General features: G+C 34.0%; 2 protein-coding genes across 2 annotated transcripts in view; both read right to left on the bottom strand.

Moving 5' to 3' along the window:
* Positions 1-1,505, bottom strand: part of kl-2 (dynein heavy chain 2, axonemal kl-2) — a 43,874-nt gene extending 42,369 nt beyond the window's left edge. Inside the window, exons 1-2 of the mRNA XM_018544515.1 lie at positions 1,280-1,505; positions 280-737 (exon numbers count right to left, since the gene is read on the bottom strand). Of these exons, the coding sequence (XP_018400017.1) occupies positions 280-737; positions 1,280-1,490 (669 nt within the window). The 5' untranslated portion in view covers positions 1,491-1,505. The remainder of the gene's footprint in view (positions 1-279; positions 738-1,279) is intronic.
* Positions 1,506-4,618: 3,113 nt separating this feature from the next.
* LOC108777582 (uncharacterized) lies at positions 4,619-7,552 on the bottom strand. The gene is made up of 4 exons (XM_018544507.1): positions 7,456-7,552; positions 6,450-6,625; positions 5,258-5,383; positions 4,619-5,017 (listed from the first exon to the last, which is right to left on the bottom strand). Exons 1-4 carry the CDS (start codon positions 7,550-7,552, stop codon positions 4,619-4,621), a joined length of 798 nt encoding a protein of 265 aa, XP_018400009.1.
* Positions 7,553-17,971: the final 10,419 nt, after the last annotated feature.

Below are 17,971 nucleotides of genomic sequence, written 5' to 3'. Positions count from 1 at the left end.
AGAGAAGTTTTGACTTAAATTAAACTTTGGTAGCGTGTATGTAATAATTAAATGTTGAAAAGGGACATGACTTGCTGTACGCGAGTATAATTATCTTACTTTACAATTTTATATAATATTACAATAAGTTAAAACGCATAATATTTCACAGAATGTTTTATGTTTTTGTAAAAATATTTTTACATGTATTACAATATATGTATATTATATTCTTTCTCTTTTCTTGTGTGTAAAAAATGTATTATTAATTTATTATAAGATATTTTCAACGAGACTTACCTTATGATAGAGAGTCTTATAATCCTCGCACAGTTTGATACACTCGTCAAAAATCTTCATACTTTTTCTGGTTTTCCCCGCAAATACATCTGCCAGATTGATAAATCCTTTGCACATGACGACAATCTGGTTGCTGAGCGCGGTGAAGAGATTGCTTATCCTCTCGCGGGTATTGTAGAAAGGGGAATTCAGCCAAATCGTTCTGAAGAGATGCATCATTTTTGGCAGATATTGAGCCACGCTCACTGGAGTTGTACAAGTCTTCAACTCGGCGAGAGTGTCCTCCAGAATGCTCAGAAACTCAATGTTCGATTTCGCTTCGACTGTACCGTACTCGATCTCGTCCTTCAACATGAGGAACTGACGTATATAAGTGGACTGCGCAGCCAATAATATGTTGATAATAAGCTCCACCGTTTCTTTATGTAGCTGATAATTCAAACCGCAGAGATTGTCGTCTGATGTAAAGAGAAAAAAACACATATTTAAACAAATTAATATAGCAACGACTGTACACTATCTTCCTAAAATTTCTATACTTACAGTAACACATGGCAACTGCAAAAGTGTTAATCGTATATATACAAGTTTTATATAATACGTAGAATTAATGTAATAGTTGAATAAATAATTATTTTATTTTCAATAAAATAGTTTATTCAACTAATGCATTAATTTTAATGAAACTCGCATAGTTGTTACCTTTATATATTACTCTTATGTCTTTCTCTCTGAGTTTAAATTCTCAATTTATTTACCTATAAATTGTATAAAACAAATAGATGTAAGAGTTATGAATATCGTGCGATCAAATGTTCCATATAATGTTAAGTTTCTTTCTAACTCTATGAGTTACAAAGAGGGATTTCGTTAAAACGTCGCGTTAAAGGAAACTTTTGTTCCTTCCTAAGAAATTTCCGGACATATATTATCGAGAAACGATTCTCTCTCTCTTCTCTTCTCGCAGCCACTACGTCTTTTCCTAGGAGTAAGCACTTACATCGATAAGTCCAGAAGTCATATTCGTCGTCGAGGCACAGTAACTCGTGCGGACTCGCTTGTTCCTGGTCAGAGAGGGCTATTTTGATTTGGGTGTTCCAATAGGCCACCACACCCTCCAGCCTCTTCACCAACTCCTTATCGGCGCTACCCTCCTTCGTGGTGAACTCCCTACTCTCCAGAGGTACATATATCACGGTTAAGCCCAGCATTTTGTACGTGAGGTCCGTTAAATTGCACAAGAAGGTGTCCAGTTGGGTGCAGAAGTCCGCTTTCACACATGTGTTTTGGTGCGATTAAGGAAAAGAAAATCCAGGAACGTGATACGACATCGGACCTCGTTATCGCTGTTCCCAATACCACTATTTTTTATACCGTTCAAGCTGTCTCGGCGTCTATCACATAGAATTGTAGCATGTATCCTCGCGATACGTCCGCTGATGGAGATTTATTGAGTTGAATTGTCCGCTGTATATCGAAAGTGATTGACTACACTACATCGTCATTGTCACATCAATTTACAACCGAAGCGTGCAGCTGTAAATCTTAGCGAATACAAAAATTGAAAAAAGGACACGATTGTTCTGCACTTGAAGTGAACCAGATGTCAAACTTAATGATTAATGTAAAAAAAAGCATCATATCGCTTCCATACTTTAAAAGTGACACGATTCAAAGAATTAAATTTCCCCCCAAAAAAGGAAAAATTCTTTTTTAAAGTAAGAGAAATTTTTATTAATCAAAATAATGAGACAAAATAATGAGAAAAGAATATATTTTTAACATATAATATAAAATGTTATTTCCATCATTTTCGTTTCATAATCTTTTAAGAGAAAACGATTTTAACAATTTTGATAATTACATTTTAATTAAAATTTTAAATTCAATTTTTTTTTTAATGAGATAGGGTAATGTTTATTTACCTCATTTCTGGCAATAACTCGAAAATTACGTTTTTTAGTATGTTAAATTTTAAATAAGGAAGCAATATTATCTATTTTTTTTTACATATCTTTACACGGAAAGGACGGTTTTGCTGAAATAAAAATTTAGCTAAATCTGAAAATAATCGTTCTATATAATCTTATTGAATTATCAAAATGATTATATAGAACGCTGAAACTAGAATGTCAAATGTTTTTATAGCTCATCATACTCTTCATCATATAATTATCATATTTTAATGGTTCAACCAAATTATTTTCAAATCTGTATTTAGCTAATTAACAAAATTGTTTTTTTCCGTGTAAAATGTTTTGTCAATTTCGTTAAAACTATCACTAAGTAAACACGTACGTTTTACAAGCATTGCGTTAATTATATCGTATTAATTGTATGGCTATAAGAAGAAGAATTTAAGTCATAATTCAATCAAGACTGAATCCATGATCGCTGCGTACACATTCGGGAGGATAAAAAGCGCGACGCGCGAGCGGAGTTGTTGGGCGTCCTGACACAATTAGCAAAGCGACGCTTCGATCCAGTTAAAATCCGCTCAGGATCCATTAGAAATAATGAAGTGGCTCCCGTACGAATGCAATGCAATCGTTTCTAACTCGACGGCGGAGTAATCCCGTTCGCGTACGCGGGCAAACATCGACGCTGGATTTACCAGCGGCGGTGAGTTGTGCAGTGCATTTAGCCGAAAATTATGGTAATAATAACTTTCGTGCAATTCCCAGGCGTCCCCACTTTCCCGTCCCGTCCCCCCGCGAGACCAGGCCGGAACTTTGTGTCGTGCGTTGCGGTAACGGGATTGCAGCGCTAAAGTTGGAAATTCACTTGGTAATGTCATCACGTTAGATTGTTATGACCTTAAGCCGGAGCAACTACGGGCGATAGCGATGATCGCCCTTGGCATTGTGAGACTGGCCCGTCGTGACTCCTTTGTCACTGCTGTCGATTGAAACTACAACCACTTATTGATCGTCTTTAGCGTATATGCGGGATTATTCGCAATTGATACGATTGACACCTAAATTACGACTGCATCATCAAATTTTTATTATCTACTTCTACTACATCGATTGATCGGAAACATTAGATATCAGTTTTGTTAGAAAAAAATACAAAAATCTAAATAATCAATCAAAAACATTATAGTAATCAACCCTACATTACTCAGTTAGCTTTTTAACATAATTTATTCACTGATATGATAATTATTCACTGAGATATTTCTGATATCCCAATATTATATCTCAACTTTCATTGTTTTTTTTTATAATTCACAATTAAATAAATATTAATAATATACGTTTAATTTTATACATCCTTTACCGAAAAAAGGATGGTTTTATAAAGCTTCTAAAACTGTACCTGTATAGTTAGACATAAATTTGAAAATAATGTTGCCACCAAAATGTAACTATGAAGAACCCTCAAATTGATTGTTTTCAACTTTTTACCGCATTATTATCATACTTATATGTTCTACATAATTATTAGTTTAATAAAATTATTTTCAGATCTATGTCTGTCTAAATTTTCAAATACTTCAGCAAAATTGTTTTTTCCAAGTAGATCAAAATATGTATAATACAAATTTGTTAAAATTATGGAACAATTCAAATATGATAACGTATATAAATAATATTTATATATTAACAAATTTATAAAGCCGGGTATATCTTGGACACTTTACGCTAAGTAATGAAGGGTTGAGGAAGCATTAAAGTGATAATATGAAAACTGTATATTATAAATTTAGAGAGTAGAACGCACTAATTACACGTGTTATCCAGAGGGAAACAAGAAGACTAGAATTTACGCAATAAAATTGACTACGGCAGAATGTTCGAAAACCCAATTGGTTCGATTGGATTGAAATTGCTTCGCAAAAATCGATCATATATATCAGAACAGATATATATCGGATTGAATCATGGATTCGAGCGAGAGATAAAACGCGCGATGTCTCCCTTGGGCGCCTTTCGCTGGTGAAGCTTTTTAAACGTACATTTAAATCCGCGAAAAACTTTAAATCACCACCCACTACAAAATCAACTGGTCGCGAGCGTTTCGCGCGCGCGCAACGGGATTTGAAAGTTAAACAGAATTTACATTACACGGCCAAGCCCAACCTCAAGTGGGTCACTCGGGGAGTTGCCGAGAAGACCGACGGAATATCGTGTCTGGACCCAATTAAAGTTCCGTAACTCGCGATCTGTACACGTACATTATTTACTGAGACGAAACGAAAAAAAAAGAGAGAGAGGGAAGTGAAAAAATGAAGAAACTTCGCCAACTCTTCCTGTTAGCCTATCGTTATACAGTCGAGCTCACTCGTTCTACGGATTCGTGCCGTTTGGCCCGGTATTACGTGAAACTTTTCACGTTAGTTACGCGAATTAATTGCAATGCGATAACAGAGAGGGCAGTAGCGAAGGATACTGTCGGGCCAGGTTTCGATTGCGAAGAAAATCGGCGCGAACATATTCTGGATGATTCCTAGTATATGGCTCTCCACCTTGTCGTTCATCGACCCGAAGAGAATGCGTTCGCGAAAGTTCTCCGGGCGGAGAATCTCGTTGGGCTGTCTCACGAAGTAGGTTAGCTCGTGCACGGGAACCGTAGGAAATGAAAATTCTGTGGTCAGACTGCCGTTCACGTGATAAATGCAGAGGACCGGAATGCTCGGTTCGTGGAAGAACTCGCGAATGTCCATGTCGCATTTCCACGTCCAATCGTCGTCCGTCAGACCGCTCAGAGTCGTCATATCCTTAACATTCTGAACCTGAGAAAAGGTGTAGAATTTTTCTGAATACTTCCTTCTAATCCAAACGAATAAATGAATTTTTATTTTTCAACAACATCGTATACTGTTTCTAAAAGTATATTGTCCCGATGTAGAATGTGCAATTGAAGTTGTTTTAAAGTAATTATTTAAACGTAATTATATTTGCTAATAACTGATATAATTAAAGAACACTGTATTTATACACATGTTTTTATAGAAGAAAAATACTCAATTTACCAATTCATCTAATTCATCCGCTTCATATATCGGACGTAGCTCATCCACATCTTCTTCACCTGCAACAATATTCCCCTTCGATAACCTCTGTGGTAGATCTAGATCGCAAGTAATGCCGCGGTTGCACTGCGACAAGTGGATTCGGAAAACGAGATTCTATCTCTCTGTGCACTGCGACATTTATTGTCGGAAAGGCGACCTCGTAACTAATATAAAGGGCCTAATATAAAGGACATTGGAAAGAGGAAACAAATTCCAAAGGACGCGCGCCGGCCGTTCGTTAGTCCGTCAATTGGAACGGCGCGATGTGCCCTCCTAAATTCACCATCCGGGTTAAATAGAAGACATTCGTTCCAAGAGGGTCTCTCATTCGTCCCGATATCATTCCTCAGGCCTTCTCCACGTCTCGGTCCCATCGCTAGGCCATCGCCGCCGCCCATTCTGCCACCCACGCCTTTACTCTTGGCAATCTAATAGGAACTATAAATCGCGAGTAGCTAGTAAATCGAAGGAAGAGGAAACACGTCGCGTCGCGATCGAGACGCTACCGTAGGCCACGTTGGGGCAATTTATCCCGCTATGATGGCGGACATTATGCAGATACGACAATGTCTTCTTTGGCGACATGCAACGACTTATCAGTCTCACGTACATATTTCTCTCAAATATCGTTGTTCTTAAAATAATTATTAGTTTTATGTGGCCCGAATTTTCGGATTTCACAATAAAAAAATAATGAACACATGAAAAGAACAGTTTTGCTAAAATATCTAAAATTTTAGCTAGATCTGAAAACAATGCGCGATTTATATTAAATCTCAAACACTATAAATACAAGATATTATATTTCTAAAACAAATATGTTTAAAATAGGAGTGAAAGATAATAAAAAGCTGCAATTTCTCGTCTTTTTAAATGCACTGTCAAAGTCACTTTGTCGCACGAATAATTGAAATCATTCGACTCTGTGAATTAATGGGAGATCAGACGAAGCATTTTACCGCAGCTAATCAATGATGAAATCGCCGTTCTCGATCATACGTAACGTGACGTTAATTGTTTGCGGATTAAGGGTTTGTAGATTCTATCGCGTTCGAATGGGAAGAATTGTGAATAATAACGTTAGTTTGCGTCAGGGCGGATAGATGCAGGCAGCTTGCATATAGATTATCGGTTTATCCAGTTTACCTACTTTTGAATCGTGCAAGTACCATGAGAACTCGTGAGAGGACGAATTAGGTTCATCTTCCAACACACGGCGGGTACGATCGAGGTCGAAGGGTAAATTACCATAATCCTGGAGACAAATTAGGAACCTGCAACAGCGCGGAACCTGCGAATGACCGATTAATCGTTGCAAGTGGCCGGCTTATGTACGATATGTCATAATTATTGAAATTGTTGAAATTGAAATGAAAATTGGCTCGTTAATACCAAGTACTCTCGACGTGTAATCGTACATATATTACATATATTTTGTCTTTAAAGTTATCGCGGAATTTATGGTTACCAAATGCACTCGTGGGAGCATACAAAACAGCCATTGTAATTGCAAATTGGACGCGGCCATCGTCGAATCCGTGTCCAAATTTGAGCGCGCGTCCCTGTCGAGCGACTTGCTTCAAATTAGCCACATTATGGCTAACGTGGTCGTTATTATTGCTGCCTTGTTAATATTTGTAGAAGTATCGAGGAAATTATGTTCGCGGTAATGACTGCTGCAAACTAGAAAATGAATTAAATAAGCCAATCCTGCTTAATTAATCAGCGCCGCGCTGTAATGAAGTATTAAAAAATGTATCAGTCACATCTATCGATCGCCGATATATCGAGCGGTAATGGAATAAACGTGTCGCGATTTGTGAAAATTGGAAATTGCGGTATTTGGAAAAGATTGAGGTCGAAGTAAAGCGGATAACAGATCAAGTTGAGAATTGTGAAAAACGAAAGTATTTAATATTCCTTTCACGAGTGTGTTGCTTGTTCCGTGATCGATTTTGCGGTATCTTCGGATTTAACGGCGAAATTGGAGTGCGCGCGACGAGGTCGTATGAGACAGAGGTTGAAAACGACGGGCCCGAAAGTGTCGAAAATAGGACAGGCGGAGCGAAGAGAAGCAAAGTTGGGAAAGGAGCGGAAAATCGAGAAAGTTGAAACGGAGAAGTGGGTGCGTTTAATATTTTTCTCGTAAATCTTACCGAGCCTTTCCGCTTCATCGCTGGACTCGGCGTCCAAGTACTCTCGGCGTGGGTCCGGGGGCGGCTTATCTTTAACTTTATTTCTCCGTCTTTGCATTTTATTGACGGGGTGGTCTGCCGGCGTCGTCACCTCTCTCACACGAGTCTGTGCAGCTGATTTATGCGCCCGGTCCGACTGTTACGGCAGCGAATCTTTCAGCGTTTTCGCCGTAGATATCCTGAAGCACCACCGCGAAGTTGCCCGTGAGCAAGAGGAGTGGTCTCGGCAGTAGATCGGCTTTTGGAGACCGATCGTTCGTTGTCGAAGGGGTTCTCAATATCTCAAAAAAGTATCGCCCCGTAGTTGTTTAAATTATAAGATAGACTGTACAAAAATAATATTTACTATATATATTTATAAAATATTTTCATTATATCGCTGTAAATAATTATTTTGTGTGTATATGTGAAATAAGTTTTGTTTTTAATTTAATATTATACTCTTAAATTAAAAATATTAATAAATTTAATTTAATTTAATAATCTGTGCAATTCGTTTTGTCAAGAATGATATTTTATATATGAGATATCGCATTATTAACTCGGACTAGTCATCCATTTTCTTTTTTACGTAAACGACCTACCTTCTTTTCATTATTCCAATTAATATCACCAATATTAATAACATAACCCCCGTATTCAGAACGCGCTTATTACAATGTGATCGCACATGTAGTTGACACGTTACATGTATTATAGAATTTTAAAAATAAAAGTACCTACGCATTTATTAATGAAAGCGCGAATACGGAACATATCATACATTATTGACAATTTTCCGATTTATTAATATTTGAGATAATTACGAACATAGATTTAAACACAAATTTTTCTGAAAAAAACTGTATAAAAACCGGGTGTTAAACGCAATAAGCACAGTTAAGTATTTTATAATATTATTTCTAAAAAAATCAAGATTTTAATTAATATATCACTTTTTTATGGAATTGTGTGCATATTTAAAGGTTCGTAAAAAATAGTTTTTAGAATAGAAGGAAAATATATTAAACAATATTTATATAAAATAATATTTTACAATTTACATTTTTTGGCCGCTAGATAGAAATAAACGATTAATTCATATATTTTTGCGCTTATTTAACTTTTTGATATATTTAAATATATATACTTATATACACATATATTTATTATTATTCTAGGTTATCTCTTTCAATAAATTGAAGCTTCATCAATTAAAGCAAAGCTAATGAAAACTTTCCACTTCGTTGCATACATTACACGTCCCGATGAGCAAATCGCGAAACTTCAGTTTATTAGGTTCATTGTGGCCGTTTATTTGTTAAAATTACGTGCATTACTTCATTTCAAAGCTGCTGCCTCATTTGCGCTAGAGAATAATCATATGCATTTTGTGCGTGAATAATTATTGCACTTGTTATAAGACGTATTAATCACATACGGGATGATCTCTTAATAATGAAAAACGAATTTTGTCATCCTCGATTTTATATAAGGTCGATAAAATTGAAATAGTTTTGATTAGAGAAAATATGCATTCTGTAAGAAATAATAACATGTATTTGTGAAACTCATATCAAAATAAATACTAAACATTATTTTATTGTACTGATCATAAGAGCAATTAGTAGACTATGTCATGTGTGAATGATTCAGATAAATCCTTCAGCTTCAGATAATAAATATGAACATATCAAATAGTCTAATTAATCCAACTATAGAAAACAATTGAATTATGTCTACATATGTATTCAATAGTAAAAACTTAAAAAATTTGATTTACTTTTATAAAATAACATCATTTAAATAAAAAAATTTTCTGTAAGAAGAATAGTAAATCTACACATTATATTCATTTAATTAATTTAATTGTTATTCATAAATCTATTGTTATTCATAAATATATTATCTTTAATATTAAGTAAAAAAAATCCTGTATTCAGTTGAAGTGCATCCTAGTATTTAAATATTTCGGTAAATTTATACATATATATAGAATATCTAACTCTGCAAACCGCACGCCGAAATTTTTTTCTTTAAACAAAATTATGAACAATATTAGAGTAATATTACAATAGCAAATATTATATATTAAATTGATAAGTATTTAATAATATTGATGTTGTATCACTTTTTAATTGTTTTTTCTAAAATTTAAAATTTAAATGTGCATCAGCTTTATTCTTTGAATAAACAACAAAATTCGCGTTTGTTTCTCTTTTACGTATTTACTATTTTTCAACTACAACTCTTTAACAGAGCGATGACATGTTACTGTGCATATGAAAATAATCATAAAACATGGATTCGAATCACAAATGCTGCGTATATCGGCGAAATATCCTGACTTGACTGTATGAGTCATGTTCACTGATACGTGATTCTGCGTAGCGCATAGAGCGTCCATCGCGGATATCCGGTTAGATCGACGGACACGAGCGAAAGGAGAAATTGCACAGGTTGGTTATGGAGGGGGCAGGTCGATGGAACGAGATTAAAAGAGGCGAAGCTACAAGATTAAAAGGCAAAGCGGGACCTACTCCGAATTGAACGGCGTCGGTTGGCTGCTCGCGGAGACATTTATATTCCCGGGAAATCGTTATTGACCGATCAGAGAACCCGAATGGCTTTGTCGCGCCGATTCTCCCTTTCTTTATTTTGTGCACCCTTTCTCTGGGGAAGAACGAGATAGCGCGTGAACATCGACATCTGTCCTGCCAAGGGTTTCCGTCGCAATATCCTTGCGCACACTCTCTACGAATCGCAATCAAAAAGGGTAACCGTTATTCAATCATACATATTTCGTGGAACAAATCGATAATATTCTGCAGCTTTTCCACGTGATACCTTTTAACGTGCAACATAATATAGGAAAAAGTAAAAACAAGATTTAATTAATTATACAAGTATAAAAGTCGAGGATCTTTTATATTAGCAAAATTGTATAGATCCAGCCACACTTAGACAGATGCAATTTTAACCATAAATAAAAGCATATAGTTCAATATTTTTGAAATTAGATGGGAGATTCACAATAGGAAACATTTCTCGAGCTTTTCGTCACAATTTTCGCCAATAGCTTAACAGTAGTAATAGCTGTCTGAAGTTCTCTCAGAAATATGGGCCAAAACGCCAAAACATACCTACAGACCATGCAGACCGGAAAACGGAAATTGAAGTAGAACAGTTTTGAGACGAGTTTTGCCAGGAAGAACTAGTTATGAAACACGGTGCATTGGAGTTAGCGTGGATCGAGAACTTATGTAAAACTTAATCGAGTAAAACAGATATATACATATTTAAATGCGTTTGCTGGTAAAACGTTTTTGACAAGGTTATTATATTGCAATTTCTATGTAATAAACTGTATTTAAACAGTACTTCTACATTTAATTTTTATATTTGAACAATATTAAAATATAGAAAAATTTAATTGAAAAATTGATTTGTTAAAACATCTTTATAATTTTATTACTTCTTATAGCTTTGCACTTTTTTAAATAATATTGTTAAATATTTGTACTCGTCATTGATCGCTATTGGCTATTAATAATATTGTTACTACAGTAAAGATGATACTTTAGAAACATTTAACAGAATTATAATTGTGATTATATAATAATAACTTTATGAAAATTAATATTAACTCTTTATATTTTTCAAATGGCATTCATATTTCTTTTATTGTTTTATTTTTGAAATTATTTGTAATTAATCTGAAATGAATTACTAATTTATAAAAGCTTTCGTGAATTTGATGCGTGTCTTTATTTGCATCAAATAATATGGAATAATATAGAATACAATTGTTTGATTTATTATAATTATTTACAGTCTGTTATATATATTTGTGATATATTGAGAAATAAGAGAATATCGATTTCTGGCAGTTACATAACATGAAAGTTAGGCGTGGATGCAATTGGACCGATGTAATAGGTTTGTCTGTTTAAATTATAGAAGATAAAGCTGCGGGTTGAGTATCTGATACATACAGATAAATTGTATTCTTCCCATTAACTCGGTCTGCGGCACATGAAAAATAATTAAAAAGCATTCCCAGTAAAGTGTATTCCGGTTATTGTTTGCCGAATTAATTAACATCCCGATATTTCTACTTCAAAACGAAACTAGGTCGAATGTCGAAGTAAAAGCAACCATAGTTATTGTATATATGCATGCTAATTGAACGACGAACAATTTAGAATGGAACGGTATATGGCAGAATGCTTCTAGTTGATTGCCATCGCAAATATTCTATATCAAATTTCTTCATATAAGCGAAAGCATCTTTAACATTTCTCATCATCGTCATAAACATTTTACGAAAAAAAAAAAATAGTTTAGATTCTCGCAGTGAACTTAAACAATAAAGAATAATTTTATCCGCCACTCAAGGATATCAAATCAACTTATCCATAAAAAAGTTTAGTCCGACAATTTTAAACACATAATTACATCTAACATAATTAAATTTATGTATCAATAGGATATATTTACATGATGTTAAGTCCGTTTGTATTATTAAGTAAAAATATACATTTGATTAAAGTTATATTGCAAGATAATACAGGAAGGGAAGGAAAAGATTCTAGAACACTATTTTGTTTTATTGATATAACTCAGTAGAAATTCATGTGACAATTAATTTTAATACACAAGTTTGCTTTATATCTTACATCAGAAACAGTTAAAATTTCGACTGATGTTTTACTCAGGCTTTCTTACTCAATATGGGGTGTACTATCTATCATATAAGTGCTGAATGGTTTTTTTTATCATACTATGTTTAAAGTGTATTAAAATTAATAATTGTTGGAACATAAGTCGAAAACTCAATTATTTCTAACAAACGATTTTGTAGTTGGTTGCTAAAATGTCAAAACTTTCTACAGCATTGCTCTTAAATCAATTATTTTGATAGTTCGACAAAATTAGATATATGTATCATATGTATTTTCAGATCTGTATAGCTAACAAAATTTTTTAATATTTCAACAAAGCAATTTTTCTGTGTATTTCTTCAAAAGATCCAATCGACAAGTTTATGTATATGTATAAGTTTCCCATCGAGAGACAAATAACACGCAACGTCGATAATGAGAAATTTATTGAAGTGCGAAAAACCGTGTTATCGCGCTTGTCGATACATTCTGTGTTATCGCGGTTTTATATCGCGTACATTCTCCGACGGCACTTACAGCAATACCAGTGCACCGCCTCACACGGGATTTCGAATTTCGATTTAGCGTGCTTCCGTGAAAGAGCGAGTAATAGGTGTGCCTACGTACCGTGGCGAACCTCGTAGGTCCACGGTTGTTTGTCGACGAGCGGTGGCGTTCTCGCGAACGCTTTTCTTCAGCAATCGATTGCTCGCCGGACGAGCGCGAGAGATTTTCTCGAGTGCTTTCGCTGTCTCGTGCACGTTTGGGCTCTGGCGTCGGTTCGATCAGACACGAAAGGGGAACTAACTGCTTTTTCTCGCTCGTACGCGCGCGTCCGTACTCTGATGAAAAGCCGATTTAATCGTTCGCATCCCGCTCCGCGACCCTGCTCTCTGAAAAATTACTACTCGAATAACGGGCAACGTTTAAAAGGCGAATAAAATTGTTAATTCGTTAAAAAAGGTTGTTAATCTTTATACGAATAATAAATCGTTAATCCTCATATCCTCAGTGAAAGATTATTAATCTTTATATCACGTAACAATCAATATTCTATACAAGCTATCGGATTTATATATTCCTATAACTAATTATTTCAAAATAACAAATAAGTAATGTAATATTGAAAACAATTTATGATAGACTTTATTGTTAATAAATAAATTATATTTCTTGTTGCGCTAACAAGTAAAAGGCAAAGTTTATTTAAATAATAATAACATAATAATACATTATTATTTTTTATTGCAGCCTTTTGTCGCTTTTAATATTCGTAGTATACACGGTTCACGATGACAACGTTGCTACATGTTCAAAAAATTGTCAGATGATCTGTCACACGCTCCATTTCGTATATTTAATACTGTAAGTTGAAGTAAGGTAAAACATATACAAGCATAACTATCCATCATACGAGCTGTCGCGTATCATTTGATAGATCGTTTATTGAATATCTTTCAGTAATAATATTCCTTAAATGCAAAGAAGGTTTGACTCAGTTCTAGTAAATTCATCCATGAATATACGCAACTGTTATTGTCATGCATAGTGCAAAGTAATAAAATCCAATAGGATACTTCGTTTAATTGTCTAATTCTATAGAATGTTATTAGAAACAGAATTGTGTGCGCTATAGAAAAAGGTACGAGAGAATTAATTAGAGAGAATCCAAAATTTAGGATAAAATTTATTATCTCTCTCTATAGTGTTACATACAAATTCATGTAAAGCAGAGCTGCAAATAATTACAAGCAATTATGAAGCTATCATGATCATGTAAGATGGTTATAAGCACGTTATTGTAAAAATGATATTGTACATTGCTGTAAATTTTATATTACTTTAAGATTAATAAAAATGACGGAATAGCTTTACTCTATATACCCTATTACATTGACAATTTAATTAGTGATATTATATACTTCAGTTTTAAATTGTGTCAAGACTGACAAATAATCAGCGTTCAGTTTATTCAAATTAAAAATTATGAGACTCTCTCTCTCTCTCTCTCTCTCTCTCTTGCGTCGATTTGATCGAGTATGACTTTTTTCACTTATTTGTATTGATTATTTTTTGGTTTATATCTTTCACGTATTATTAAAAATAATCTGTACTTTGTAAAAAAAAAAGCACAAATTCCTTTTTTTTTTTTTTTCAATAATATATGTAACATTTTCCATGTCCAAAGATGTATGTATTATTCGTTATATTTTGTACCAATATTTTTCTCTCAATCTGATAGAGAGAAAATTTCATGGAACGTCGAAAAATGTTTTCCGTTACGTTACGAATGTGACGAGCCCTTTTTTTTCTGCTTGACGCGTGTCAAAATTCCCCTCATGACCGCGGAAAGATTTTTTCCCGGACGTTAAGCCAGTAATGTGCCGGACGGTGCATAAAGCACCGCGTTTTATATCGCGGCGGCGGCACGCTGAAAGTGCCTGCGCGGCGGGGTTGATACGGTAACGAAGGTGGAAAGACCGAAAGAACTTTGCGATCACCAGGAAATTGTGCCTGTGTAGAAAAGTTTGCACGCTGCCACGCCGGCGTCACGCGTAAATTCGCCATTATTGGATTCGACGGCGAAAATTTCGTCAGAGCTCGCCCTTTAAAAGATCGTGGATTACCCTTCCGAAGGTTGCAGAAAAGTTTAAATAGGTACGCCGTGCCGTGGTTTAAAAATAAATAACGTCCGGAAACTCTGGTTAAGTGATTTCCCGAGTTTCTTAGTGCGATATTTACCATTGATATTATACAAATAAAAATCGAAAGTGTAATTATGTCATTTAGCGAAATTAAAATTTGTGAGAAAAGACACAAATACGTTAAATGCATCTATCTAGAGCATGGATTCCTAAAATATGGATCGCGACCCACTAGTTGATTGCAAGCTGACTTTTGATGGTTCGCGAAAGATTTTAAATTTTTAAATTATATTGTATTAAATAGTACATATATATATGTGTGTTAAATTGATTTTTCGGTGATGGCAGGAATTCAAACTAAATTAAAATATAAGTTACAATTATAATTATCATATGTTTTTACCTTGAAAATGGTTCATATAATTTTTTATATATCATACATCCGAAAATATATTAATAAAAATGTATTTAATAAAAAATTAAAAAAAGAGCATTAAAATTAAGTATAAATAATTAATCAATTCCCGTTCCTTTCTCTACATTTTTATATCATTAAAGCTAGGTGGGTCACAGAGTATGATATTTTAAAAAGTGGTAGCTATATATTCACAAAAGTTTGGGAAACTCTAATCTAGAGAGTTATTATGTACTATGTTTAATGATGATCAACCCTAGAGAGCTATCGTACGTTACGTGCAAACGAAGTCATTAAGCTCTAAGCTATACCTTTAGTGGTCATCAGAAAGTCCAATCTGCTATGCCAGAAACTAGGACAAGCTTTTAAAAATTCAGTTATATATCAGTTTGGACTTTCTGGTAATCACTGTTGTAATAGAGAGCATGATAAGTGATATCAATTTTTAAGTAGTTTCGTGTTATTATAAAGGGTGTCCCGTAAAAATCATAACAATGCTTAAGGGTAGATACCTGAGATTATTTTGAGAAAAAATTCTAATGTACTGAAATATCAAGATTATCATAATTTTTTAATTATTAGCACTTAAAGTTAGCGAATTATATTGCCTAAAGTTTGCACGTTCAGGTGTGGTTGGCATTTTGCGTTGCACCACACTTGAATACGCAAACTTCAGGTCGTACGATTTGCTAACTTTAAATGCTTAGAATTCAGAAACTTATAAATTATAGACTCGACATTTGGGTATTAGGATTTTCATCTCAAAATGATTTCAATTGTTACGGTCTTTACCGAATACTCTGTATGTATATTTTATGGAAGGAACAGTTTTGCTAAAGTATTTAAAAATTTAACTACAAATCTAAAAGTAATTTTATTAGACTAACAAAATAATTATGTTTGGGATGTTTAAACTGATTATTACAATATCCAAACTGTTTGAAGTATTATTCATCATGTTTGAGTTTCCTATATAATTATTTAAATAGTTTAATAAAATTATTTTCAAATCTCATTAAATATATTAGAGAAAAGATCTTGTTGCATTAATTCGAATTTAAGTAAATTCAATCAGAAAGATAAACTCTCTCTCAATATAAGAGTAAAGTATTTTTTTAAACCATAAAATTGACGCATCATCATCATCAATACACCGTATCACTCAATACCGATATTCTACAGTAAAGTGCTCTTTTGATAATTATTCTTTTTTGTAAAGGATATGTCATTTTGTGTTCTCTTAAGCTGTCGATTTCCGTTGCAAACGTTTCCTATGGATTATCCATGGCCGTCGATGTATTTATGAGCAGGTCATTCGTTACGGATTCACAGAGAAACTCTCCATAACGGCACAGCGTGCGAGGGAAAGGTGCAAAGAGATAAAAGGGATGAAAATGTCAAAAGGAACGAGGGGTTGAAATCTTGTCACTTTTAGCGATGGCGGGCGGACGCGAAGCGCAGGATGCAACGAAATAAATCCTCCCGGGATCTGCGTGATATCTCTCTTCGTTGCGGCGCGTTTCTTGCTGGCGTATGTGACAGTTTAAATTGAGTCCACGTTATACTTTTTCCATCTTCTGCGCGGTTTTCTAACATAGTCTCGCTTGCGGTACCGCAGAATCAAACAGAAAGAGCTGCAGTGCCGTTCAATTGTTCACTGTGAGATTACTGTAAAGTCTGGTGTTATTATTTTATTAAATGCTGATCTGATGGAATTACTTAGAATCGCCATTTAGAGAAACATGTGTTTCTCATCGAGATACATTGTCTCCGATAAGCTTGCATAAGAATCGCAGCAACGAAGCGAATTCTCTTTTACTCGGAATTACGTGCTATCGTGTAGCCATTCGACGCAGTTGGATGGAACACGGAATATATATTAAATGTCCGGATATTCCCGTCTTATGCTATCGAATATCAGCAATCCGAATCGATGCGAATATTCGTTTATATTGTACAATTGTAGTCTGTATGTACATATGAGAATTGTATCGACCTTAGAAACGTGCGCAGCTTATGTTAATTTTTTTAACAAAATACATTGGAGATATACAAGTAGGTTCGTATTCACACTTTATTTTTATCGCGATAATTGTGAGCATTTAGCATATAATTTACGTTGTTATATATACTGTATAAAATCCATTTATCGATATAAAAGTGAAATGTACGGACTATAAGATATAAACCAGAATATAAATATAAATATTTTTTTCATAATATAAATTCTTTACGACGTTTTAAAGATGCTCATTAACGTCAATAATATTAAGTTGCTTATCAATTTAATTTATGATATTACGTACTTCAGTTTTAGTCTATAGCCATGTTTCAATAAATAATTAGCGAATAGTTTACTTGAACTGGAAATTGTAAGATTCACACAAAAAATATTGGACACCAGGACATGCTTTGACCAAATAGGCGTTTTATTTGTGTTAAATGTTTTTCAGTCAATTTTCATCTAACAATGTTCAAAATATAAATATCTCTTAATTATACATGGTAAGAACAATTTTGCTAAAATACCTAAAAATTGAGCTAAATACACATCTGAAAACAATTTTAATTATCAAAATGTTACGTAGAACTGTCAAGCTTGATAAGTAAACAATTCTGACATTGTAGCAACTAGTTCAAGAATAATCATTTTGATGGGACATGACAAAATTATATTAGATCTGTATTTAGCTAAATTTTTAGATACTTCAGCATTATCATTTTCATATTCTTTTCGTGTAAAAATTCCGTCTATGCTCCGAATCATATGATCC

Source organism: Cyphomyrmex costatus, unplaced genomic scaffold (assembly GCF_001594065.2).
Source record: "Cyphomyrmex costatus isolate MS0001 unplaced genomic scaffold, Ccosl1.0 scaffold449, whole genome shotgun sequence".
In the NCBI taxonomy this organism is placed as follows: domain Eukaryota; kingdom Metazoa; phylum Arthropoda; class Insecta; order Hymenoptera; family Formicidae; genus Cyphomyrmex; species Cyphomyrmex costatus.
Note: the sequence above shows the minus strand (reverse complement) of the source record. Positions and strands in the feature narration are given on the sequence as shown.